Source organism: Podarcis liolepis (assembly GCF_965112155.1).
Source record: "Podarcis liolepis genome assembly, chromosome: 15".
Taxonomy (NCBI): domain Eukaryota; kingdom Metazoa; phylum Chordata; class Lepidosauria; order Squamata; family Lacertidae; genus Podarcis; species Podarcis liolepis.
In genome coordinates this window covers 12,114,359-12,140,862 of record NC_139566.1, presented here as the reverse complement: position 1 = coordinate 12,140,862, position 26,504 = coordinate 12,114,359, and the positions used below count along the sequence as shown (strand labels likewise).

The 26,504-nt window shown below is 47.0% G+C and overlaps 1 protein-coding gene across 4 annotated transcripts; it reads left to right on the top strand.

Annotated features, from left to right (window-relative positions):
- Positions 1 to 25,964, top strand: NR1I3 (nuclear receptor subfamily 1 group I member 3). Of its 4 annotated transcripts, none has more exons than XM_083477626.1 (10): positions 1 to 148; positions 543 to 619; positions 2,293 to 2,508; positions 3,160 to 3,290; positions 9,458 to 9,654; positions 15,652 to 15,866; positions 19,067 to 19,212; positions 20,969 to 21,085; positions 22,884 to 22,989; positions 24,567 to 25,964. In XM_083477626.1, the coding sequence occupies exons 3-10, from the start codon at positions 2,306 to 2,308 to the stop codon at positions 24,703 to 24,705; spliced, it is 1,254 nt and encodes a 417-aa protein (XP_083333752.1). In that variant the 5' UTR covers positions 1 to 148; positions 543 to 619; positions 2,293 to 2,305; the 3' UTR covers positions 24,706 to 25,964. The 4 variants fall into 4 exon arrangements, with proteins under 4 accessions (XP_083333752.1, XP_083333750.1, XP_083333751.1 ...); XM_083477624.1 differs by having other exon boundaries at positions 22,869 to 22,989; XM_083477625.1 differs by having other exon boundaries at positions 543 to 633.
- Positions 25,965 to 26,504: the final 540 nt, after the last annotated feature.

Below are 26,504 nucleotides of genomic sequence, written 5' to 3'. Positions count from 1 at the left end.
CCGGAGAAACAAACGCCAGTGGGGAGGCAAACAAGAGGTCCGGTGCCGAGTGGCAGCCCTGTGGGGAGACCCTCACCCTCCACCCTCCCAGCTGCCCCCCCTTGTTTACACCCACTCGCCAACACACACGCTGCTGGAAACTCAACTGGTAAGCCCAGCTTTATGGGGTGGACATTTTGGGGAGTGGGGTGGCTTTGGAAGAGTGGGGGAAGGCATGGTGAGGAAGAAGAGCAGGACAGGGGGAAAGAGGACCTAGGAAAGGTCAGAGGTCAGGAACAGCTTCTTCTCCCCAAAGCCCCCCTTTCTCAGTACACAACAGATATATACCAAAAGTAAGGAAGGAAGGTCGGCCGTTTTGGGGAAAGAATGGGCAGAATGAACCAGGACTGCAAACGGGGTTTGTCTTTTCATTGCTTTCTTCTTCACAGCTCTTTGTTTTTCTCCGCCAGCCGAGCCAGACACTCAGGAGAGAGTTGCTTTCTTCTCTTGACCTTTCCTTTCCTTTTCTCTCTCTCCCCTCCCTCGTCCTCTTTCCTTTCCAGGTTGCGTAACGGCTGCCCTTTTATCTACACCCAAAGGCGCAGGCGCTTGCAAGGAGCTGGACGTGACATTCGCACAGGTGGTAAACTCAAGGTGCCTTAATGCAGATTCATGGGGCACTGTAGGTTCTCGGGGCAGGCCCCCACCCCACCCCAGCTGCCCCAAAGAGGTGTCACTCAATTCCCACTATTGGGGCCACTGCTTACAGCAAGGATGGGGCACTTCAGGCCTGAGAGGCTTATATGCCCCCTGCTAAGTTTCTCTCGCTGACTCTCGGAACAACCCCCAGGCCACACCCCCTCTTCCTGAGGCCACACCCCTCACCTGCCCTGCTCCACACCCTCCGTAGTGTTTTCGCCTGGCTGCGATGTCTCCTTGAATTCTGGTAATGCCCCTTTACTTGCTTTGAAGTGGGAGAGCACCCTTAACTAGGAAGTACAGTTCCTAGGATTCTTTGGCATTAAGTCACAGAACATTTTAGAAGTGGTGTGGTAGTGCTTTAAATGTATGGTGCAGATATGGCCAAATGGACCAATTTAAGACAATGCCAGGTCTCTTATGGAGCCTGAACACTGCAGAGCCGTGTTTGACGAATAGAGAGAGGCATTCAAGTATTCAGAGGTGGCCACATCCGGCCAAAAACCAGGGGCAGCCTCAGCAACCAGCAGCAACTAGGGAAAACCCCACAAGTGTCCCTATTTTCCAGGGACGTCCCTGATTTGGAGAAGCCATCCCAGTTTCTGATTTGATCCCAGAATGTCCCACTTTTCCTTAGGGTGCCTCTATTTTCACTACAAATGTTGGAGGGTACGGAGTTATCTGACCCCCGAACCGTCTGAAGGCAATCCTGCATAGGGAAGTTTTGGGTTTTTTTAATGTTGAATGTTTTATTATGTTTTTATATAGGTTGGAAGCTGCCCAGAGTGCCTGGGGCAACCCAATAAGTTGTGTGGGGTATAAATAGTAAGATTATCATTATGGAATGGGACGTCAGATTGACCACCCATGCCTGTTCTGAGCCCACCTTTTTAAAAAACCAAACCTCTGCATGGCACTCTGAGCAGAACTGGATGGGCTAGTCTAGCCACCATTTTAGTGTCCCACAGGGCATTATGGGAAATTAAAATGGTTGGCAGACCCATCAACAGCTGGGCTTCAGTAGAGGGCGCTTTGCCCAGGGCAAACCCTCTCAAACCTTAGTGAAATGTGGGGATATGCTTAATAATAATAATAATTTATTATTTATACCCCAGCCATCTGGCTAGGTTTCCCTAGCCACTCTGGGCAGCTTTCAACACAATATTAAAATACAGTAATGCATCAAAAGTTAAAAGCTTCCCTAAACAGGGCTGCCTTCAGATGTTGTCTAAAAGTCTGGTAATTGTTGTTCTCTTTGACATCTGGTGGGAGGGCGTTCCACAGGGCGGGTGCCACCACCGAGAAGGCCCTCTGCCTGATTCCCTGTAACTTGGCTTCTTGCAGTGAGGGAACCACCAGAAGGCCCTCAGAGCTGGACCTCAGTGTCCGGGCTGGACGATGGGGGTGGAGACGCTCCTTCAGATATACTGGACCGAGGCCGTTTAGGGCTTTAAAGGTCAGCACCAACACTTTGAATTGTGCTCCGAAACGTACTGGAGTCAAACCCGCTACAATGCAGGAAATGCAGTCATATTCCAAAATGCTTGTTTGGAATTTCAGCCTCAGGCACTGATGTGGGCCTGCCTGTCACCCATTTTCCTCCCTTCACACCAGGACCGCAGCTCCCATGGCATCGGTGCGTGGGGTCGCCGTGCAGTGCCCCTCCGACGGTGAGAGCAGCTGCAGCGGAGGCAGCCCAGCCACCACGGCCTCCAGTCGCAGCGACACAGACCTCGACGGGGAGGAGAAGACTTGTGCTGTGTGCGGGGACCGGGCCACAGGCTACCATTTCCACGTCATGACCTGCGAAGGCTGCAAGGGTTTCTTTCGGTACAGTTCCCCATCTTGGTTTCCACTCCTCCTCCCACTTCTGTAACCCCATCTTCCCTGCATGCAAAGACTCAATGTTTGGGTTCCCCCCACCTTTTTTGCGACTGAGGTTAGTGTGCTTAGAGGGAGATTAAAGGTAAAGGGACCCCTGACCATTAGGTCCAGTCGTGGCCGACTCTGGGGTTGTGGCGCTCATCTCGCTTTATTGGCCAAGGGAGCCGGCATACAGCTTCCGCGTCATGTGGCCACCATGACTAAGCCGCTTCTGGCAAACCAGAGCAGCGCACGGAAACGTCGTTTACCTTCCTGCCGGAGTGGTACTTATTTATCTACTTGCACTTTGACGTGCTTTCGAACTGCTAGGTTGGCAGGAGCAGGGACCGAGCAACGGAGCTCACCCCGTCGCGGGGATTCGAACCGCCGACCTTCTGATTGGGAAGTCCTAGGCTCTGTGGTTTAACCCACAGCGCCACCCGTGTCTCCTAGAGAAACATTAGAGAGACGTTTTTGTGTGTAGTAATCACTAACATGTGGCATTTATAGGCACACTGTTGTCTACACATTTTTATACACATTAGCGGCTGCAGAAGTCAGAGAAACGCCACGGTGCGACTGTGAGGTAATTTCCGTTCCCGCCCCCTTGTCTTGCAGGCGGACCGTTATCAAGGGCATCCAGTTCACCTGCCCCTTCACCCGAAGCTGCGCCATCACCAAAGCCAAGAGGCGGCAGTGCCAGGCGTGCCGCTACCAGAAATGCCTTGTCGCGGGCATGAGGAAAGACAGTAAGTGTGTCTGGCCAGTGTTCTTCCTTGCTTGGTTTTGGCCAGGCAATGTCAGCGGCTCCCGGCTGGTTGCCCAGGAAAGTATAAAGGCCAGGAAAACTTTATTACAGTCCTTTTTTATTTCAAACTTTGCAGAGAGAGGCTATAGAACCCAGCCTCTTGGATAATGGTGTTGTCTCGAATGAATCTCTACCCCATCCAGTCTCTCCCACGTCCTCATTCGTCACTTCTACGGCTGCCGCTAAGTGCCCTCTGTCTTTGAGCTCTTTGCTCTCCTACTTTTAAGGCTCGCCGGGTTCTGGGAGATGGAGGGTCTGGAATGCTTTCAAGTGACAATGTGTCAGCCAGCTGCTGTTCTGGCTCTGCTTGCTCCTGCCCTCCTGTTATTTCCCAACTTTCCCCCTCATCTGCCTCTGAGCTGTGACCTCCCTCAAACCCCTGTTATAAATCTATACTGTCTTCCTCTTCCTCCTCCCTGGAAGGGCCAGGATGGGGAGGCGCTCTGTCGTCTCCACCACTCCTCCTCCTTCTCTGCTCAGTCCCTGACAGGCAAATTACTGTACCAGGCAATGCAGTACCTTTTCAACCTTTTCAATGCAGAAACCATCCTGGTTTCTGATTTGATCCTGGAATGTCCCACTTTTCCTTAGGATGTCCCTATTTTCATTGCAGAAATGTTGGTGGGTATGGAGTTATCTGACCCCAGAGCCGTCTGAAGGCAATCCTGCATAGGGAAGTTTTAAAAAATGTTTTATTATGTTTTTATGTAGGTTGGAAGCTGCCCAAAGTAGCTGGGGCAACCCAGTAAGATGTGTGGGGTATAAATAGTAAAATTATCATGATGGAACAGGACGCTCCTATTTTCATCAGAGAAATGTTGGAGGATTTTATTTTATTTATTTATTTACTCATTCAGAAAACTTCTACCCTGTTTTATAGGGGCTGTTATAGTGGCTTACAGCAGATTATCACAATTTTCTTAAAAAAATAAAAATAATCACATTCAAGACTAGTATCAGGAAAAGAAATAAAGCAATGTCCCTAGGGTGCTTTTGCGTGCAAGGCAAAAAACAAAAGCAAAACTCCCTTTGAGATCCTCTGAGGTAAAAGAGTGATGCTTAGCAGCTGGGCCTCGCTCAGGTTTTCCCTGTTGGCGGTTGCTAGGCAACAGCTCCCATCCGCACCTGTTTGGCCACTGTGAGAAAGGATCCTGGACTCTAAAGGCCTTTGGCCTGATCCTGCAGTTGGACTGTTACTACTCCTAATCTTATTAATTTGTTAAGTCACTTTCCCCACAGACTGACGCAAAGTGACATACATTAAAATTGATTCAGAACAACCGAGTAAAAAAACCCCAGCAACACGGCTATACAGATAAAAGGCAGGACTAACAGCCCCATTGAAAGCAGTCACAGTGCCCCCCCCTTCAAATGAAAGGCCAAAAGCCTGGGTAAAGAGAAAAGGCTTTGCTTGGCATCTAAAAATAGATAAAGATGGCGTCTGGCGTGCCTCCTTGGGGAGAGCATTCCACAAGCTTATGTTCTTAGGTTCTCCCAGTAAGGTCTTCTGAGGCAAGCGAGTGGGACTGACACACACACACACACACACACACACACACACACACACACACAGAAAATACATATGGTTGTCCCGTTCCATCTTTGGACATTGACAGCCCCTCTTGCCATTCCTCCACTCTTGTGGCAGCGTAATGAAAAAAACATTAGAATTGATTGAATTCTAAAAATGGCTGACGGTACAGAGGCCAACTGTTCCCTGCCTTACACCCAGGGATGAGGGAGAAATTTTGCTTCAGATTGCTTTTAAAGGCAAACCTGTGTCATTTGCACCTTCTAAAAACAGTAGGGAGAGCGGAACAGAGCCATCCTTAGAAATCTGCGCTTCTCTGAATTTTGCATTGCTATGCGTTAAGGGAAAGTGTGCGTTTAAATGCATATATTGGTGAAATTAATATGCAAAAACGTGTGTGTGTTTGTGTGTGTGTGTAGAAATATGCTTTGAAAAAAGTCTGTAATAATAATTTAATTATTTACGGTGTATGCCACCCATCTTACTGGGTTGCACATAAATATGTATTTTAGGCTAAATTTTGCACTAAATGCTAATGAATTTTCATGAGGATTCTGAGTAGTAGTAGTAGTAATAAAAATATAAATAAATAAATAAATAAATAAATAAATAAATAAATAATAATAATAATAATAATAATTTCAAACTGATGTGGAACTCTGGGGAACTGAACTTAATATTGTAAAAACGAGAAACTGAAACTGAAATTGACACATTCACCCAACCCTACTTACATCCTATGGCCTAAACAAGTTCAGCTGTGGTGGATTTGAATTTTCCTACCAGATCCCGTTTGTGATACCCATCCTCCATATATTTGCCTATCAAGAGCTATTAGTGTTAATGAAGCTGTCTGGTCAAACACAAAAGTCATACTAGACCTGGAAGGGGTTGCGGGGAAGAAACAGACTAGATGGCTTCTGCCCTCAGGCTCTGGCTTGTGGAGTTCTTTTTAATTCCTATTACTATATGACCCAGGAAGCCTCTCTCTCCTTCCTCACCCCCCAATTCTTTTGGCCTGGTCCTTTTGTCCTGCACTTAACTGCATTCGGCAAGAGAGATTCTCCTTAAAGGTCCCTGCGTTCTGCAGGAGAGTTTCTCTTTGAAGTCCCAAAATATCAGATGGCTGCTTCAAGCAGGGCTGCCCCCATTTGTGGGACACTATCCCATATAGTGTGGGACACGGGTGGCGCTGTGGGTTAAACCACAAAGCCTAGAACTTGCCGATCAGAAGGTTGGCGGTTCGAATCCCTGCGACGGGGTGAGCTCCCGTTGCTCAGTCCCAGCTCCTGCCCACCTAGCAGTCTGAAAGCATATCAAAGTGCAAGTAGATCAATAGGTACCGCTCTGGCGGGAAGGTAAATGGCGTTTCCGTGTGTTGCTCTGGTTCACCAGAAGCGGCTTAGTCATGCTGGCCACATGACCCAGAAGCTGTACGCCGGCTCCCTCGGCCAATAAAGCAAGATGAGCGCCGCAACCCCAGTCGGCCACGACTGGACCTAATGGTCAGGGGTACCTTCCCCCCCCTTTACCTTTACCTATCCCATACAGAGATATGACAGGCAGACCACTATCTGCACTTTCAGGAAACAGATGAAGGCATGTTTGTTTTGATAGGCTTTTCCAGCAGGATGGAAAAGTCTCTGGCCCTAGGGGTTCATTTTGTATAGTTTCAAAGCTCATCCTTAGTTGTTGTCAACTGCTTTAAAAACTATTTCCAGCTGTTTTTAATGGCACATTTGCAAATCGCCTTGTAAAAGGTGGTTCATAATTTAATAAATAATAGTATAAAGAGACCCCTGCTAGATCAGATTCCCAGCAGACGTAAAATATAACCGTCGGGGCTGGTCACATTGGTAGCCCTGTCCTCTGCAGGCCTGTCCTTCCTGCAGCCAAGCAGAAGCTGCGTCGGACATTTGGCTTCAGAAAAACATTCGAAAACCAGAACACTTACTTCCAGGTTTTTGGCATCCGGGAGCCAATTTGTTTGTTAACTAAGCCATTTGAGAACCAAGTTCCACTGTACTTCCTTTTGCCTGTCTCATATCTTCCAACATTCGGGCTTCGTAGGTTGTCCCCGAGTTTAAATATTATGAGAGAGACCTCTCTGTCCACCCCCACCCCCCCCACCAGGCCTCGTTTCACACGCCCCCCTGTCACGCCTGCTCTTCCTTGCCTATTCTTGAAACTAAAAAAAGTCCCCAAATGTTGTAACTTTTTGTCACACGGGAGTTTCTCCGGCCCTTTGTTTATTATTTTGGTGGTCCTTTTGGGAAACTTTCCCCAGCTCTATAACAATAGCAACAACATTCACACACACACACGCACACACACACACACACACACACACACAGAGGTAAACAGCACAAGATAGGCACTCTCAAAGGATCTTTCGGTGTCATCCTGAGCAGAAGAAGCCTTCAGCTTGTTTGCTTCTGCAAAGCCATCCTCAGTAAAGAGGAAGGATTGGAAGCAGCTGTAGGGTTGTGCGGAGAGGGAGGGGTGAGGAGGAGGAGGAGGAGGCGGCTGTCAGCAAAGCCGCATCCCCTCTCCAGGGAACGATACACTGCGCTGGAAAGCAGGGTGGATTTGAGGCCGCCCAGCCAGCTTTTCCTCCGCATTGACTGGCCCAAAGGGTCAGATTTCATTAAAAGAAACACCAGAGAGGAGCAAGAATAGAGTCATCTCCCTCCTCCAGCTGCAGAAGCAAGACGCTTAAAAGCAAAAAAGATCTCAGGCTGGCAGCAGAGCCAAACCAATAAAAACAAAACAAAATGGGCCTCTGCCTGAGCACAGATTAATCTGATGGGGGCAGTGGGGTGGGGTGAGGTGTGTGTGTGGGCAGACAATAATCTGGTCCAGGATGAATCTTGCCGCACACCTCGGGGCTTTGTGGAGAGAGGAAGGAGAGAGGAGCATCAGCGCTGTGCGAGAGACTGTCAGAGGGTGATGCAATGCGGTCTCCTTACACAAGAGGGTGTTCCGCGCTGCAGTCGGACTGTGATGTAGCCGTGGGCACACACACGTCGTCGTTGTGTGTGTGTGTTTTAAGAAAAGAAATACCGCCTGGATCTGCCCGCAAACAGCTCCGAATTGCACCTGACCCTCTCTGCAGAATTTCCATTAAGGAGCTTCTAGCGAGAGGCAGCCCCTGTAAAGTGAATCGAGAAGGGGGGGGGGAGTGTTGCAAATCAATTGGGGTTTCTCTCTGTAGAATCTTAAGCAAGTTCAGCTGGGTACTGACAGCGGGGGAAGAAAGAAAGAAAGCAGCGTTGCAAAGAGGCCGATGCAGCGGCAAAACCTTTCTGACAGTGTTGTGCCCTGCCTGCCACAGGCAGCTGACCCCCAAGCCCAGGGATGATGCAACAGGGCTTAATTTGGACAGTGGCGAAGCCCATGAGGGTTTCAAGAGCTACAACTTAGCCATGGAATGTGTAATACAGTGGTACCTCGGGTTACATACGCTTCAGGTTACACACTCCGCTAACCCAGAAATAGTGCTTCAGGTTAAGAACTTTGCTTCAGGATGAGAACAGAAATCGTGCTCCGGCGGCAGCAGGAGGCCCCATTAGCTAAAGTGGTGCTTCAGGTTAAGAACAGTTTCAGGTTAAGAACAGACCTCCGGAATGAATTAAGTACTTAACCCGAGGTACCACTGTGTTAATAATAATGGAGAGTGTGCAATAACAGAGTCGGCATGGCGCCGTGGTTAGGAGCTGGGGTAGGGAACCACCGGCCAGGGGCAAATTGTGGCCCTCCAAGGCTCTCTGTGTGGCCCTCAGGATGCTCCCAGACTACACATTTAATCACAGGAAGCTACTGGAGTAGTCCCTAAAGTATGTATAGGAATGCATTTTACTAGGGAACTTTGCAAAAAAAAGTATATAGGGCAAAAATCCATATAAATGTGCCGGTTAGGAGAAATGTGTGCTAAAATTCTGGTGAATTTTCCTGAGGACTTAAAAACATTCCACACACTGCTGTGGAAATGTGGAGAGCTGTACTTGAGACTGAGAAAATGAGAAACTGAGAGAAACCAAATGCTCACTCAGGGATGGAAGGATCAGTTCTCTGTTTTCTCATCTTTCGCGTTTTCAATTCAGTTTGCCACATTTTGCAGAAATTTGTGGGGTTTGTTTGTTTAAATTCTCATGAATATTCACCAGCATTTTAGTGCAAATGTCTCCCAACGAGCACGTATGTATATGGAGTTTTGATTAACGTACACATCTTTGCCAGCAATTGCCCCTAATATAATGTTTTCGTGCGTGTGCCGTTTTCAACAATATGTTCATGCTTCCTTTCACCTAGGAGATCCGTTTTTTGGTAGTAAAATTCAGTAAAATAGTAAAATTCAGGGGAGTGCGAATTTCGGAGGATGGCTGGGTTATGGTCCGTTTGGAAAGTGTAGGTTGGAAAGATTCGGCTTCAGAGGAGACGTGAATCAAATCCCTCCCTCGCTCCTATACCCACCCTTACTGGTGGGGCATTCAGTTTATCAGGTCCCTGGTAACTCCCTGCCCAAGGTCCGCACAAGCTTCTCCTTTGAGCACTGCTTCCTTTTCGTTCTGTCACAGTGATAATGTCAGAGGAAGCTTTGCACGTGCGGCGTGCGCTGAGGCGGCAGAAGAAGCACCAAGAGCAGAGTCCGGCCTCAGTGGAGCCGCCTGAGGAAAGCGGACTCACAGCGGAGCAGGAACAACTGATTGAGCTCCTCACCGAAGCCCACAAGAAAACCTTTGACTCCAGCTTCTCTCAGTTCAACCACTACCAGGTGAGCTTTGCAGGAGTTCCAGACGGTTTGTTTCAGGAATGAGGGGAGGGGAACACCCTGTCCCCCCCCCCAGGTGCTGCTGTTGGACTCCAACTCCCATCCAGTCTGGCCAATGGTCAGGGGTGATGGGAAGTGGAGCTCAGCGTCTTCTAGAGAGGGGTCCCTCATCCCTGAATTGATTCATGTACCAGGAGAGACCTACATGATGCCTTGCAGATATCGCTGGAAAGAAAATATCACTGGTCCTAAAATATCTACAGTGGTACCTCGGGTTACAGACATTTCCGGTTACAGATGCTTCAGGTTACAGACTTCGCTAACCCAGAAATAGTACCTCAGGTTAAGAACTTTGCTTCAGCAATTCAAAAAGTGGGAGCCTTACAAAAAGAAGTTGAAGAAATAAAAGGAGAAGTCAAGCCTCTGCACAAACAGGTGGGTGAACAACAAACCTACCTGTCAATGGTGGAATTGAAAAATCGTGAGAACAACATCAAATTGAGAGGCATTCCAGAACTTGAGCAAGGAGACTTGATTGGATATCTGACACAAGAATTTTCAAAGTTCTGGGGCATAACAGAAGATACAGACTTTAAAATTGTCTCGGCATACAGATTGGGAAGACTGGTAAGGAAAGACAGATCCAGGGACTGTTTGATAATTCTAAGATCAAGGGAAGAGAGAGACAAGATCCTAGGCCTCCATTTCAAAAAAGCAATTCAAATACAAGACAAAAGGGTGGAAATTTATAGAGATATCCCAAGACAGCTGTTGGACCTTAGAGCCACCTATACAGAACTAGCAAAATTACTGAGACACAACGCAATTCCCTACAGGTGGGAGTTCCCACAAGGATTATCCTTTACATACAAAGAAAGGAAGGTTAAAATTAGAACACCTGAAGACAACCAAAAGTTCCTTCACGATCACGGTGAAGATCTCCAAAAAGGAGCAGATTGGCTTCCACCTTTACCAACACCAATTCTGCCTGGAAGCGGGCCAACGCCTGCCCCCTCGGGATCGGAGCAAAAGGAAGACACCTCATCTTAAGAACATCTCAACTAGAACAGGATGTCCCTGCAGCTACTTAGTTGGAATATAAATGGCGGGAATTCTCCGGAAAAAAGAAGGAGGATATTTCATATCCTAAAAAAAGAACAATTGGACTTAATATGTCTTCAAGAAACACATGTGACCAGGCTCCACAGGAAAGTATTAATCAATAAAAGATTAGGCCAAGAATTTATCTCATCAGACAAAGTTAAAAAGAGAGGCGTTGTAATATATGCAAAGGAGAATCTGACACCAAAATTCTTATTCAAAGATGACCATGGAAGAATTCTCGCAATTGAAATTCAAACACAAGGGGAGAAGATTCTGATACTAGGAATTTATGCACCAAATGATGGAAAATCAGAATTTTATAAGAAGCTGCATGAGACACTGCTCGACTACCTGGACTATTCTAATATTATCGTGATGGGAGACATGAATGGGGTGGTCTCAACAAATATGGATAAATCCCAAAATCAAAATTTAACAACAGACGGCAGACTCCCCAAAACGTTTTTTGAAATGACAGACAATATGGACTTGATTGACATCTGGAGGACAAGGAACCCCTTGGGTAAAGAAGGAACCTTCTTTTCTGAGGCCCATTTGTCATGGACACGAATCGACCAAATTTGGATATCTAGAGGGCTGGCACCTAAAACAAGAAAGGTGGAAATCTGCCCAAAAACCTGCTCCGACCATAATGCCTTAAAAATGGAATTGAGACTTATCCCAACCGGATCCTTTAGATGGAGGATGAATGACACCTTGCTAAGAGATCAAGAGATCGTTAAGAAGGCCCAAAAAACTTTAAAGGACTATTTTGAAATAAATTTGAACACTACGGTTGAGAAGAGAACAGTCTGGGACGCAAGTAAAGCTGTAATGAGAGGGTTTCTGATACAACAGAACACAATAAAAAGAAAATTTTGGAATGGAAAAAAGGAAAAAATCTTAGAGAAAATAAGTGAAGGAGAGAAAAAGCTGAGGACCAAACCAAAATCAAAAGAGGTATTAAGAGAAATCAAATTCCACCAAGCACAATATTCGAAATTGATTAATCAAGAAATTGAATGGAAAATTAAACAAATGAAGCAGAGATCGTTTGAATCAGCAAATAAATGTGGAAAATTGTTAGCTTGGCAGTTGAAAAAAAGACAAAAGTTAAATACAGTTACAAATTTAGAGATTCAAGGAAAAATAGTGCAGAAACCAGAAGAAATAAGGAAGTGCTTCCACAGATACTTTAAAGATCTTTATGCACAGGGGCCTCAGCAAGAATCGGAAATAGACCAATTTTTGAGAATAAATGGTCTAACTAAAATAAGTCAAGACCAAAGAGTAATTCTCAACAGTAAAATAACCCAACAGGAAATTGAAGGTGCCATTCGAAATATGCAACTCGGCAAATCTCCAGGCCCGGACGGGCTCACCTCCAAATATTATAAGACTTTGAAGGACTTTTTGATACAACCATTATTGGAGGTTTGCAACCAGATTATGGAGGGGAAGAGGGCACCGGAAACGTGGAAAGAAGCATTCATCACATTGATTCCAAAGTCGGAAATGGAAAAGACCCAGCTTAAGAACTATCGTCCCATCTCACTCCTGAATGTGGATTACAAAATATTTGCAGACATTTTAGCAAATAGATTTAAAAAAGTATTAAATGAAGTAATTCATAAGGACCAAGCAGGTTTTCTCCCTAGCAGACATATGTCGGACAATACCAGGAACATTATTGACATATTGGAGCTTTTGAGAATTAGGAACACAAGGGCCGCATTAATTTTTATTGATGCGGAGAAAGCATTTGACAACATTTCTTGGAGGTTTATGAAGAAAAACCTGAAAGGGATGGGAGTGGGAAGGGGGTTTGAAAACGGAGTAGAAGCAATCTACTCAGAACAAAAAGCCAAACTGATAGTGAACAATGTGGTGTCGGAGGAACTCAAAATTGAAAAAGGGACACGACAGGGGTGCCCCCTGTCTCCTCTGTTATTTATTTCTGTCCTGGAGGTATTGCTGAATATGATCAGAGAGGACCGGTTGGTGCAGGGTATAGTGGTCGGAGCGAAACAATACAAACTGAAAGCTTTCGCAGATGACCTAGTCTTGACATTACAGGAGCCAGAATCTAGCACAAAAAAAGTTCTTGAACTTATCTCGGAGTTTGGTCGGGTGGCGGGATTCAAGCTTAATAAACAAAAAACCAAGGTTTTGGTTAAAAATCTGACACCTACAGAGACAGAGGGGTATCAGAAAGAAACAGAGTTAAGTGTGGTGAAAAAAGTGAAGTACCTGGGGGTATTTTTGTCCACCAAAAATTTAAATTTATTTAAAGATAATTATGAAAAATGCTGGTTGGAAATCAAAAAGGATTTGGATATATGGGCAAGATTGAAACTTACCTTGTCAGGCCGAATCGCAGCTATAAAGATGTGTGTTTTGCCAAAAATGTTATTTTTATTTCAAACCCTACAGGTCGTGGACAGAATGGAATGTTTTGGAAAGTGGCAGAAGGATATATCTAAGTTTGTCTGGCAGGGCAAAAAGCCCCGAATAAAATTTAAAATACTAACTGACTCAAAAGAAAGAGGGGGGTTTGCCCTGCCGGATTTAAGGTTGTACTATGAAGCTGCAGCCTTCTGCTGGTTGAAGGATTGGTTCTTGTTGGAAAACACTGATGTCCTAGACCTGGAAGGGTTTGACAATGTTTATGGTTGGCATGCATACTTGTGGTATGACAAGGCAAAGGTTCATAAATTGTTCAAAAACCATATTGTCAGAAAATCAATATTTGCTGTATGGATGAAGTACAAGGATTTACTAGAAAGTAAAACCCCGAGGTGGTTATCACCAGTGGAAGCCAAAGTTTCCAAAAAAAGGCCCAATATGGAGGCCTACTGGCCAAAATATTGGGAATTAATTGAAAGAGTTGGAGACAACTGGAAGCTCCAAAGCCAAGACAAATTAAAAAATAAGGTGCGAGACTGGCTACATTATGCTCAAATGCAAGAGGTTTTCAAAATGGATAAAAAAGTTGGTTTCCAGGTGGAGAAATCGAAACTAGAGACGGAGTTATTAGAACCCAAAACTAAGGTACTTTCGAGAATGTATAACTTGCTGCTTAAATGGAATACACAGGATGAGACAGTTAAATCGGCTATGATAAAATGGGCACAGGATGTAGGACATAACATTATGTCTGAGGACTGGGAAAGGTTATGGAACACCGGTATGAAATTCACGGCATGTAGTGCCTTGAAAGAGAACATTATGAAAATGGTATACCGGTGGTACATGACCCCAGTCAAGTTGGCTAAAATATACCACCTGTCTGATAATAAGTGCTGGAAATGTAAGGAGGAAGAAGGGACATTCTTTCACCTCTGGTGGACCTGCCCGAAAGTAAAGGCCTTCTGGGAAATGATATACAATGAGTTGAAAAAGGTATTTAAATATACCTTTCTTAAGAAACCAGAGGCCTTTCTGCTGGGCATGGTGGACCGGAAGGTGCCAAAGAAGGACAGAACTCTGTTTATGTATGCGACAACAGCAGCAAGGATTCTTATCGCAAAGTACTGGAAGACACCAGATTTACCCACACTGGAGGACTGGCAGACACAGTTGTTGGACTACATGGAGCTGGCAGAAATGACTGGCAGAATTCGAGATCTGACCGAAGAAACAATAGAGGAGGACTGGAAAAAATTCAAGGATTATTTGCAAAAATATTATAAGTTGTTTGAATGTTAAGATTGTGCATGATTAGGAAACGTCACGCTTCCGCAACCTATTTAAGCAAAGGATAAAATAAGCGTAGATAAAAAAGAAAAGGAAACAAATTTGAAACAATATATTATGTTTATTGTGAAGGTACCAAAAGTAAACTACAAACTGTCGAAATTGGTAACATAATAAAGTCAAAGATACAATAAGTTGTGAAACAAGGTAACAAATTGCTGATCAGGTTAGAACAATGAATGCAATGTTGGGAAGATGTGGGGAGGTCCAAAAGAAAGTAAATTTATGAAACATGATGTGTAACATATTCAATTTTTTTTTTTTTTTTCTTCTCTTTTTATTTTTCTTTATATATAAAAAAAAAAATGTTTCTTGTATGTTGCTATGTAAACTAATTTGTGAACCTATGAAAAGGAACGCAATAAAAAATTTTATAAAAAAAAAAAAAAAAAGAACTTTGCTTCAGGATGAGAACAGAAATCGTGCAGCAGCAGCAGCGGGAGGCCCCATTAGTTAAAGTGGTACCTCAGGTTAAGAACAGTTTCAGGTTAAGAATGGACCTCCAAAATTAATTAAGTTCTTAACCCGAGGTACCACTGTACATTGGTTCCTAGTATGCTTCTGAGAACAATTCAAAGTGTTGGTGCTGACCTTTAAAGCCTTAAAACAGCCCAGTATACCTGAAGGAGCGTTTCCACCGCCATCGTTCAGCCCCGAACACTGAGGTCCAGCTCCGAGGGCCTTCTGGCGGTTTCCTCACTGTGAGAAGTGAAGTTACAGGGAGCCAGGCAGAGGGCCTTCTTGGTAGTGGCACCCGCCCTGTGGAACGCCCTCCCATCAGACGTCAAGGAGATAAAGAACTACACAACTTTTAGAAGACATCTGAAGGCAGCCCTGTATAGGGAAGTTTTGATGTTTTACTGTGGTTTAATTATTGAAAGCCACCCGGAGCGGTGGGGACAACCTAGTCAGATGGGTCGCATTAAATAAATAAACAAATAATGATCCTTAACTCAGTGCGATAGATCAGGCGAATGGCTGCCTCACAGGCCTGCTTGACCAATTTCCATGCATTTCTCATGAGGACTAGATGCTTAGGATCAGAAGTTGGTGGGAGGAAAAAAGAAAGCTGAGATGGTCTTGGGGTTCAACGAAAGGAAATTTATTGTGAGCCCCACTTAACCAGCGTCTCCCCTCCAGCCAGCGGTACGTCTCTACATCCACAGCCAGAAATCTCAGAGCCCCCAGGATGCTGCCGTCCCTCCCATGTGCCCCTACAGTCCTCAAGACCACATGGAGAGCTTTCCGGAGGAGGTCCTCCCTGATGTCTTCAACCTCTTGCCGCTCTTTGCCGACATCAGCACCTACATGATCCAGCAAGTGATCCAGTTTGCCAAGGCCATACCGTCTTTCAGGTGAGTGCCTTGCTGTGAATCAAAGGGTCTTTATTCACCCCCTGCAAAGTCCTATCGTCCTCCGGGAGTCAATAAAGGTAAAGGGACCCCTGACCATTAGGTCCAGTCATGGCCAACTCTGGGGTTGCGGCGCTCATCTCGCTTTATTGGCTGAGGGAGCCAGCGTACAGCTTCCGGGTCATGTGGCCAGCATGACTAAGCCGCTTCTGGCGAACCAGAGCAGCGCATGGAAATGCCGTTTACCTTCCCGCCGGAGCGGTACCTATTTATCTACTTGCACTTTGACGTGCTTTCGAACTGCTAGGTTGGCAGGAGCAGGGACCGAACAACAGGAGCTCACCCCGTCGCGGGGATTCAAACTGCCGACCTTCTGATTGGCAAGTCCTAGGCTCTGTGGTTTAACCCACAGCGCCACCCGTGTCCTTCTGGGAGTCAATGTGTGACTACTAATGGGGAACTCTGATCTAAATTAAGGAAGCTTCCAGACTGTTGCTATTTTTATGCGGGAGATTCAATCACATATGGACATATTTAGGTCATATGATTAAAGTCTCTCCTGTGCATCAGACCTGCTTCTTCCCCCCCAAAAAAAATCATTCCCTTTTTTTGCGATAAGAAAAAGCATTGCAGAAACACACTGGAAAGTGTAGGGAGGCAGTTGCTTGACGCAATGTTGTCTGAACTCTCCACGAAGGTTGTGCAAACAGATCAGGGTGGGTGCTCAATAAACCAGTCACCCAGAGGTGACGTCTGTCCTGTGTTGCCTGCTGATAACTCATAGGTGATGAATGCCGAAAGAGTGTGTGTAAGGCAGGCTGCTCCGCTGTAAGACAATGAAATTAATCTAAGACTAATTATTAATTAATTATGGAACTGATTTTAAAAGGTTTGAGGTAAGGATCAGTTACTGAAGTGCATCCCCTGTTTTGGAGAAGGGGAAAAGGGTTGTTTACAGCTCAGCCGTCAGTGATTGTTGGCTTGAATAATGGATACAGAGAGATTTATAATAAACAACAAAATACTGGGGGGGGGGGGGTTGGTTGGTTGGTTTGCTACTATGTTATGCATTTTTGTGTTTTCATATTGTAAACCACCCTGTGATCCTTAGACGAAGGGCGGTATAGAAATTTAATAAATACAGTGGTACCTCTGGTTGCGAATGGGATCCGTTCCGGAGCCGCGTTCGCAACATGAGCAGAACGCAACCCGTGTCTGTGTGTGCGCAGGTCGCGATTTGCCGCTTCTGCGCATGCATGTGATGTCATTTTGAGTGACTGTGCATGTGTGAGCAGCAAAACCCGGAAGTAACCCGTTCCGTTACTTCTGGGTCACCGTGGGACGTATCCTGAAAGAACATAACCTGAACCAAACTTAACAAGAGGTATGACTGTAATAGCATCTTAAAAAGCAGAGACATCACCTTGCCAACAAAGGTCCGTATAGTTAAAGCCATGGTTTTCCCAGTAGTGATGTATGGAAGTGAGAGCTGGACCATAAAGAATTTATGCTTTTGTGTTATGGTGCTGGAGGAGACTCTTGAGAGTCCCATGGACTGCAAGAAGATCAAACCTATCCATTCTGAAGGAAATCAGCCCTGGGTGCTCACTGGAAGGACAGATCCTGAAGCTGAGACTCCAATACTTTGGCCACTTCATGAGAAGAGAAGACTCCCTGGAAAAGACACTGATATTGGGAAAGATTGAGGGCACAAGGAGAAGGGGACGGCAGAGGACAAGGTGGTTGGATAGTGTTCTCGAAGCTACCAGCATGAGTTTGACCAAACCACGGGAGGCAGTGGAAGACAGGAGCGCATGGCGTGCTCTGGTCCATGGGGTCATGAAGAGTCGGACATGACTAAACGACTAAACAACAACAACATGACTGTAATAAAATAATAATATTTTCCCCACCATCCTCAGCCAGTCCCCACCTGCCCTGCCTTCTTGCTTTCATCTAGAACTGAGATCTGCCAACCAGAAGCAGGTGCAAAATAGCCGCTCTGTGAACAGCGTGCCTCTGAGCATGTGCTCAGTCCAAGTTACAAGAAAGGAGATTCCAACTAAATGCTGTATCAGGAAGAACTTTCTGACAGTAAGAGCTGTTTGCCAGTGGAACAGACTCCCTCAAGAAGCAGTGGGCTCTCCTTCCTTGGCGGTTCTTGAGCAGAGGCTGGATGGTCATCTGTCCTGGATGCTTGAGCTGAGATTCCTGCATGCAGGGGGTTGGACTTAGGTGACCCTCGGGGTCCCTTCCAACTCTACAGTTCTGTGATTAGAACTTTCCAAAACAGTCTGCAGACCAAAACACAGCTGGCCTTTGAAATTTGCACTTCTCCAAGTTTTGCAACACAGTTCTCTGGCCAAGTCACATGTACGAAAAGGCTGACTTTAAAGGTTTAATAAATCGAGCTTTTTTAAAAAAGTGAACACAACAGGCAAAAATGCATTCTGTTAGGAAAAGTTGCTCTGCAACATTATGTACGGTCATACCTCATGTTACGTCCGCTTCATGTTATGTTCTTTCAGGATACGTCCCGCGGCAACCCAGAAGTAACGGAAAGGGTTACTTCCGGGTTTCACCGCTCGCGCATGCGCAGAGGCTCAAAATGACATCACATGCATGCGCAGAAGCAGCAAATTGCAACCCGTGTGTGCACAGATGCGCCGCTACGGGTTGCGTTCTTTTCATGTTGCAAACGCATAGCTGTCAACCTTCCCTTTTTTTGCGGCAAATCCCCTTATTCCAGCACCATTTCCCGCTGCTTCCCGCTGCTATCTCGGATTGTTAGATATCCCGTAGACTGTCCCCGGGACATGTGAGGCTGCTGATCCCTTATTTTCAAATCTGAAAGTTGACAGCTATGCAAATGGGCCTCTGGAACGGATCCCATTCGCAACGAGAGGTACCACTGTATATGAGGCAAAATTGCATACAAACGTTTATATTAGGAGAAGTTCGCACCGTTATTATTATTTTTAAAATAAATTTGCAATACTGATGTGGAAATGTGGAGGACGTTGGAAAGACGAGAAACTGAGAGAAACCAGAATTGACAGTTGAACCAATCTCTAAGTCAAGGTTGATGGAGTTCAACAACACCTAGAGAGTCACAAGCTTCCCACCTCAAGGCTAAGGATTGGTTCCAAAACTTTGAGCCTGTCTTACCGCTTGACATGTTTTTTTCTCTCTCCCCCAACCAGAAGTTTGCCAATCGATGATCAAATCTCACTCCTCAAAGGCGCCACCCTGGAGATCTGTCAAATCCGGTTCAACACAGTCTTCAATGAGGAGACCAAAGCTTGGGAATGCGGCCAACACTGCTACACCATCCAAGATGGCGCCCTGAGTAAGTCACAGGAAGTCTAGAGAGTCCCACAGCTGCCATGTGACTGGGAGCAGAACACATTCCATGGGTTCTCTCAGGCTTGACTATAAGAGCGCCCTGCTGGATTAGGGCCACGGTCCATCTTGTCTAGCATCGTGTTCTCACAGTGGCCAACCAGATCCCTAATGAAAGCCCACAAATGAGATCTGAGTGGAAAAGCACTGTCCTCACTTGTGATTCCCCTCCTTTGGTATCCTGAGGCAGGCCACCATCCAAGCGTGGAGACAGGACCCACTCATCATCATGGCTTGTAGACACTGATAGCTTCTTCCTCCATGAATATGTTCAATTGTTTTGCAAAAACATCCAAGTTGGTGGCTGTCACTGTGGGCCACGAATGGCCCAGCCCATTAGCATTTTTTAAACTTCCAAATGCAGTGGTACCTCGGGCTACATACGCTTCAGGTTACAGGCTCCACTAACCCAGAAATAGTGCTTCAGGTTAAGAACTTTGCTTCAGGACGAGAACAGAAATCGTGCTCCTGCGGCGTGGCAGTAGCAGGAGGCCCATTAGCTAAAGTGGTGCTTCAGGTTAAGAACAGTTTCAGGTTAAGAACGGACCTCCGGAACGAATTAAGTACTTAACCCGAGGTACCACTGTATCACTTTCCTAGCCTCTTTGCTAATTGTACAAAGGAAAGCTGTCTTGTTTTGCAGTTTTCGTTTCCAGGCGCTAGTACTTCCATAAATTTAGTATTCAGTCTGTACAGTCCAGTTGTTAGCATTCCTACCAAACAGAATGTATGGAGCACAATTTATGGCTGCTGTGATTATGCTTCCTGGGCTGGGATAGAGAGATTACCCTGGAAACAGCAGTGTGGGTACATGAATTCATGGAGAATTCACATGATTCACATTATTTTTCGTTTGTTATCACGTCATGCATTTTTGTGTTTTTATATTGTAAACTATCTTGCGATCCTCTGATGAGGGGCGGTCTAGAAATAATAATAATAATAATAATAATGTAAAGGTAAAGGGACCCCTGACCATTAGGTCCAGTCGTGACTGGCTCTGGGGTTGCGGCGCTCGTTTGCTTTACTGGCCGAGGGAGCCGGTGTACAGCTGGTCATGTGGCCAGCATAACTAAGCCGCTTCTGGTGAACCAGAGCAGCGCACGGAAACGCCGTTTACCTTCCCACTGGAGCGGTACCTCTTTATCTACTTGCACTTTGATGTGCTTTCGAACTGCTAGGTTGGCAGGAGCAGAGACCGAGCAACAGGAGCTCATCCCATTGCGGGGATCCAAACCGCTGACCTTCTGATCGGCAATTCCTAGGCTCTGTGGTTTAACCCACAGCGCCACCCGCGTCAATAATAATAATAATAATAATAATAATAATAATAATAATAATACGTTCCTGTTTTCTGAGGCAAATGCTGCTAAGTGGGAAAAAGAGCCCCTTTGGGACGCTGAATTCTTTCCTGGGTTCTTTCACCCCTTGATCCGGCATAGTCCTGACCTGGTCGCCTTCTGGAACCAATTTTGCTCATGGGGCTCATACAACCAATCTAGCAAGAGACCCATAATTGGATTATGTTGTGTGAATGCTCCCTCCTGTGGTCAGAGGGGAGTATTTAGCACAGCAGAGGATCCTGGATGGGCCAGTCCTCAGATTGGTTCCTTCTGTGGGCAAACTGTTCCACATGCCATAAGCATCACAGGCCCACAATACACAGAGACCCACTTTATCAGCCACCCTGTCTTCTCCTCCAGCGGGATTCCAGCAGGTCTACCTGGAGCCATTGCTGAAGTTCCACATCAGCTTGAGGAAGCTGAAGCTGCATGAGGCCGAATACGTTCTGCTCCAAGCCCTGGTGTTGTTCTACCCGGGTAAGTCCTCCGCATCCCAGTAGTAGCAGATTGCACCATCACCAGTGGCGTAGCGTGGGGGGTGCCAGGGGTGCCAGCCGCACCGGGCGCAACATCTGGGGGGGCGCGCTCGCTGCCTCCGGACTCGCTGAAGAGCCTCCAGCGCAGGCTGTAGCAGAGCCCCATGTCTCGCGGAACCGACGAGCTGTGCGCGCGTCCGGGCTGAAGGCGTCCGGCAGGCAGCGGCTCTCAGCCCTGCGCGTCAGGGCCACGGAGGACGCGCCAGGCAGCCCCTCCTCACAGCCCCGCCTCCGCCGCTGCTGCTGCAGCTGCTGGGCCATGTTGCATTTTCCTCGCCTCTCTGCCCCCCTCCTCCTCCAGGCAAGCGGCGTGGTTTGGGCGGCAGCGCCAGCGGCAACTCGCCTCAGATCGGCAGGTTAGGGGTTAGGGGGGGCGCAAATTACTTGCCTTGCCCCGGTTAGGGGGCGCAAATTACTTGCCTTGCCCCGGGTGCTGACAACTCACGCTACGCCACTGACCATCACCACCCTTTCTGAAAGGCAGGAGGTCCCCACGCCTGCTCGGTTAGAGCATTGGACTAAGACCTGGCAGACCAGGGTTCAAATCCCCACTCAGCCAGGAAGCTCACCGGGGGACTTAGTCACAGCCTCTCAGCCTGGCCTGCATCACAGGATTATTCAGAGGAGAACATGGAGATAGAACCGTACACGCCACCTAGAGCTCGTTGGAAGGAGAGGTGGAATAAAAATGTGTGTCTGTATGCGGGTGTGCTTATATATCTGTGATTAAAAATAAATAAATATTTTTTGTTAACCGCAGTATCATACAGGCAATGGCCAGTCGATGCACGGCCCATTTGGCGTTGCGCCAAAGCTGGAAGTGTCTTTAAAATTTTCAAAAAAGGGCCCTAAAAAAGCCCAGAAAAGGGGGGGGAAGGCGCTTAGCAATCCTACAAGCCTTTGCAAGTGCAATCCCATGAGCCTTTGCACTGACCTTTGAGGCCCATGGAGAGTTGGGAGTTTGAGCAAGGAGGTTGGGAGGGAGCGATGGGGGTGTTTGCAGGCTTCCCCAGTGGTGTTCCCAATATACGTAATTTCAGTTAAACATGGTTCCTCGTAACATAACCCCTTCGCAAATGGGGAGTGGCCTGTATCTCTTATTCCCGTGATTAACAGAATCTCAAAAGAGATCCACAGAAAGCTTGGGTGAAGTGCTGTTTGCTCATATATGTATATATATGTGTGTGTGTATATATATATATATATATATACCGTAGATTCTGGCATATTAGGTAACTGGGCGTATAAAACGACCCCCCAAATTGGCTGTGTCAATTTGGGTTTTGTCTTATAAGCCCAGTCTTATATGCTGGGCAGGAGGAAGCCGCCCGGTGCCCACTGCTGCCTCGGAGGTAGTACCCGGCGTATAAGACGACCCCTGACTTTTTAACCTCTTTTCTGGGGTTAAAAAGTCGTCTTATATGCCGGAATCTACGGTACACACACACACACACACACACACACACCCCACACACAGCACAGTATGTCTACCTCATTCTTTGTTTCAAGAGGTTTGGCACTTCTAGACAAGAGCCTCTGGGTGCATGCAGAGTACATCTTCCTCAAGAGGGGGACATTTTTCTATGTGCCTCTGAGCATGCACTAAGTAGCAACCCATTTGGGTAGGTGGGTTGTTGGTTTTTTGCCAGTGCTCCCTTTGGGTAAGAGGGGGATTCCTCACCCTTTGCCCCATATCTCCTCTGCCTTGTCTCTCACTGCCCAAGCCTGCGACTTTGCAGACCACATGGACGTCACACAGCGAGAGGTGATTGACCAGACCCAAGAGAAAATCGCTCTAACTTTAAAAAACTACATTGACCAGCGACATGCTCTGCCTGAAGGGAGGTGAGCAGGGAAAGCGCTTTGTGGCGGGTGGTACTCTCTACACGGGGTGGGGAACCTGTGGCCATCCCGATCTTGCTTGGGGGCTTCCAGACGGGCTCTTTATTTTGCAAATGTGATTGTTTTCGTTCAACCGGTATGCAGCTGACCAAACTCCCTGTATTTTAGGATTGCCATGGGTGTTCTGCTGTAGTCAGTTTTTCACAGAACATTTCTGTTATGTATTTTCTGACCTGTCCCAACAGTTAATACTTCTCCACTCTCTCACAAACCCAACTTTCCAGCCCCTAGTTATCATGCAATGGGCAAAATGAAGGTTTGTGCTGTTTGTGTGTTTGTGCTGCAATTCCCAGTGGTTTAGCAACCAATCCCTCTTCCCAGGGGACTCTGGGAACTGTTCCTCTGTGAGAGGAATAGGGATCCCCAAACAACTCTCAGCACTATAGCAGCCAACTCCTAGGGGCCAAGGTCCCTTCACCCCCTCCAATAAAACATTTGAAGGGGCCAGCCACCCAAAGTTGGCAGGCGTTGCCATTCAAATGGTGTGTGTGCATCACGTTCTGTGATTATGTGGGGTGGGGCTTACCTGGGCCCCTCCCCATATTTTATTCAAGTTGGCAACCCTGCTGTAATGGGTATGAGTTACTCGTGTGTAAACTGGTGCCTCTCTAGGCTAATTTGCCTTGTTAAACCTTTCTGACTGCACAGCCCTTTCTCATCGTGGCTGCCTCAGTCGCTGGCAGAATCCGTCAGTGGGCGTTTCTTGAACCTCTTCCAACATAAAAGTTGTTTGACACCCAGTCTCCTCCTCCTCTCACTGCGCGGGAGTCTTCTGCGCAGGGAGGGCGTGGGCAGCGGAGGACCTGGGCTCTCCTCACTGATGTCCAGTGAAGAGTCCTGGAGCCCTCTCTCCGATTCCCCCATCTGCCCCCCTTTCTCCCTGGTGTTGCGCTGATTAGCTTCCCCCTCTACTGAGCTGTTTCTCCCCCTGCTGCTGGGTCCTTCACCAGCATCATCTCGGAGCCTCCCCTTCGCCTCTCGCTCTGATGTCAGTTCCCTGACACCTGCTCAGCACAAACTACATTTCCCAGGATTCTTTGGAGGCCATGATGTCTTAAAGTGGTATGATACTGCTTTAAATGTACAGTGTTGATGGAGGCCTTAGTCTTTTAAGATCCCTTAAGCAGCCTTTGCTTCCCCCAATGAATCCTGGGAACTGTGGCTTATTAAGGGTGCTGAGAATTGTTAGGAGACCCCCTATTCCCCTCACAGGGCTAGAATTCCCAGAGTTCCCTGGGAAGAGGAATGGATATTGTTAAATCCCTCTGGGAACTGTAGCTGCGAGGGGGTCTCCTGAACAACTCTCAGCGCCCTTAGCAAGTTACAGTCCCCAGGGTGATTGGGGGAGAAGCCGTAGCTGCTTAAAGCAACGTAACTTGAATGTGTGGTGCTGATGGGGCCCTAGGTGGTGCTCAGGCAAGGAGCCAATGGAAATTTGGTGTGTGTAATAGAGAGCACCCACTCCAACTATCAGGAACGGCAAGGACTGATGGCTGCCTCCCCCCCTTCCACTTCTGCAGGTTCCTCTACGCCAAACTTCTCTTGTTGCTGACAGAGCTGAGGACACTGAAAGTCGAAAATACGCGGCAGATCCTCCATATCCACGACACCCAGGACCTCACCACCATGACGCCACTGCTTTCGGAAATTATCAGCTGAAAGTTTGCACCAGGAGAGTGCTGCATCTTTCGTTCATGTTTTGCTTTAGGTGTAAAAAGGGACATATGTGCTGGAAGACCGGATCCAGAAGTTTCCCAAGACTTCTCTCGAGATCTGGTAGTTTTAGGGATCTGCTGGAAAGCCAGGCATTGCTCCCTTCCGCTGCTACCCTGAGCAAGGGCTAGTTACTTTTGCAGAACTGCAGTCTCTTCCCCCTCCATCTGCTGCAAACCCATATTTCCCGTCCCCCGCTCCCCCACAAACAATCTAATCTTCCTTCCACAGCTAATCCAATAGCAGCCAACCCTGTTCCTCCCATCCTCACCCCCAATCCTGGCTTAGCCAAGCATCATCATGAGCCTCCTTGCAGCCAACCTCGTCTGATCCACTGATCCTCTCTAAGCTCCCCAGCGCTGCCCCTCAAAACCCTCTTTAGGCTTCCGAGATCATGAAAGCAAAGCGAGACTGCCAGGGCCCCACCCCCAGGCAGAGAGAATTTCAGGGCAGCTTTTGTATATCAAGCTGGTGTCGTGTGGGAGGAAAAGAGCTCCCCCCAAAAAGTGATGGGGTGTGTGTGTGTGTGTGTGTGTGTGTGTGTGTCTGTGTGTGTGTGTTTTAATGTGTTTAGTTACAGCTCGAGAATGATTTCCGGCGGCACATCAGATGCAAGGCCAGGGCCAGACAGAATCAGTACAGGCACCTAGGAGCAGCAGGCTTCAGAGTATGGAAAGCTGCCTTGCCTACTCTGCCCCTAGACTCTTTTGGCAGCACTTTAAAAATGAGGCAGTGCCATTTTTGCTGCAGCACACACTTTTCCAAGTGACGTTCGAGTAAGAAAATGTGATGATGATAATAATTTATTACTTATGCCCTACCCATGTGACTGGGTTGCCCCAGTCACTCTGGGTGGCTTCCAACAGAATAAGCACAACAAAACATCAGACATTAAAAACTTCCCGATACAGGGTTGCCTTCCAATGTCTTCTGAAAGTTGTATCATTATTTATCTCCTTGACATCTGATGGGAGGGCGTTCCACAGGGTGGGCGCCACTACCGAGAAGGCCCTCTGCCTGGTTCCCTGTAATGTCACTTCTAGCAGTGAGGGAACTACCAGAAGGCCCTCAAGCTGGCCAGAATTAGTTACTAATAGACAGCGCACAAGAGGGTTCCAGCTAGCTCTTTGTGAGATTTCTTCAGGGGCAAGTGAATTGAACTGCAGCTCAAGGGCTTGAAGCCTTGATAAAATTTGCTCCTAATACACCTTTGAGGTCTCCTGTTTCTTTCCTTCATTACTACGCTGAGCTCTTCCATCACCCCCAAGGAATTTTAACAGAACAGAACAGCAGCCCTGCTGGATCACCCCCAACGTCAAGTCGAAAATTCTGTTTCCCATCCAATGGCTTTGAGGACGTGAATGCTTTTGGACTACAACTCCCATCATCCCTAGCTAACAGGTCAGGGATGGTGGGAATAGTAGTCTTAAAAAATAGTCTAAAAACAGCTGGAGACCCAAGTTTGGGAAACCCTGCTTTAGAAGAAGTCAGCTAACATATTGGATGCAATGCCTTAGTTTTCTCCTGCCTGGGACTGGGTGGGCAAAGCGCAGTGGTACCTTGGGTTACATAAGCTTCAGGTTACATACGCTTCGGATTACAGACTCCGCTAACCCAGAAATATTACCTCAGGTTAAGAACGTTGCTTCAGGATGAGAACAGAAATCGTGCAGCGGCAGCAGGAGGCCCGATTAGCTAAAGTGGTGCTTTAGGTTAAGAACAGTTTCAGGTTAAGAACGGACCTC

Excerpts from the sequence above, each read along its gene's own strand:
- NR1I3 (XM_083477624.1), top strand. The coding sequence starts at position 2,306 with ATGGCATCGGTGCGTGGGGTCGCCGTGCAGTGCCCCTCCGACGGTGAG. Across the intron at positions 3,291-9,457 it reads CGCGGGCATGAGGAAAGACA|TGATAATGTCAGAGGAAGCT; the intron begins GTAAGTGTGTCT and ends GTTCTGTCACAG. Across the intron at positions 21,086-22,868 it reads CCTGGTGTTGTTCTACCCGG|CCTGCGACTTTGCAGACCAC; the intron begins GTAAGTCCTCCG and ends TCACTGCCCAAG.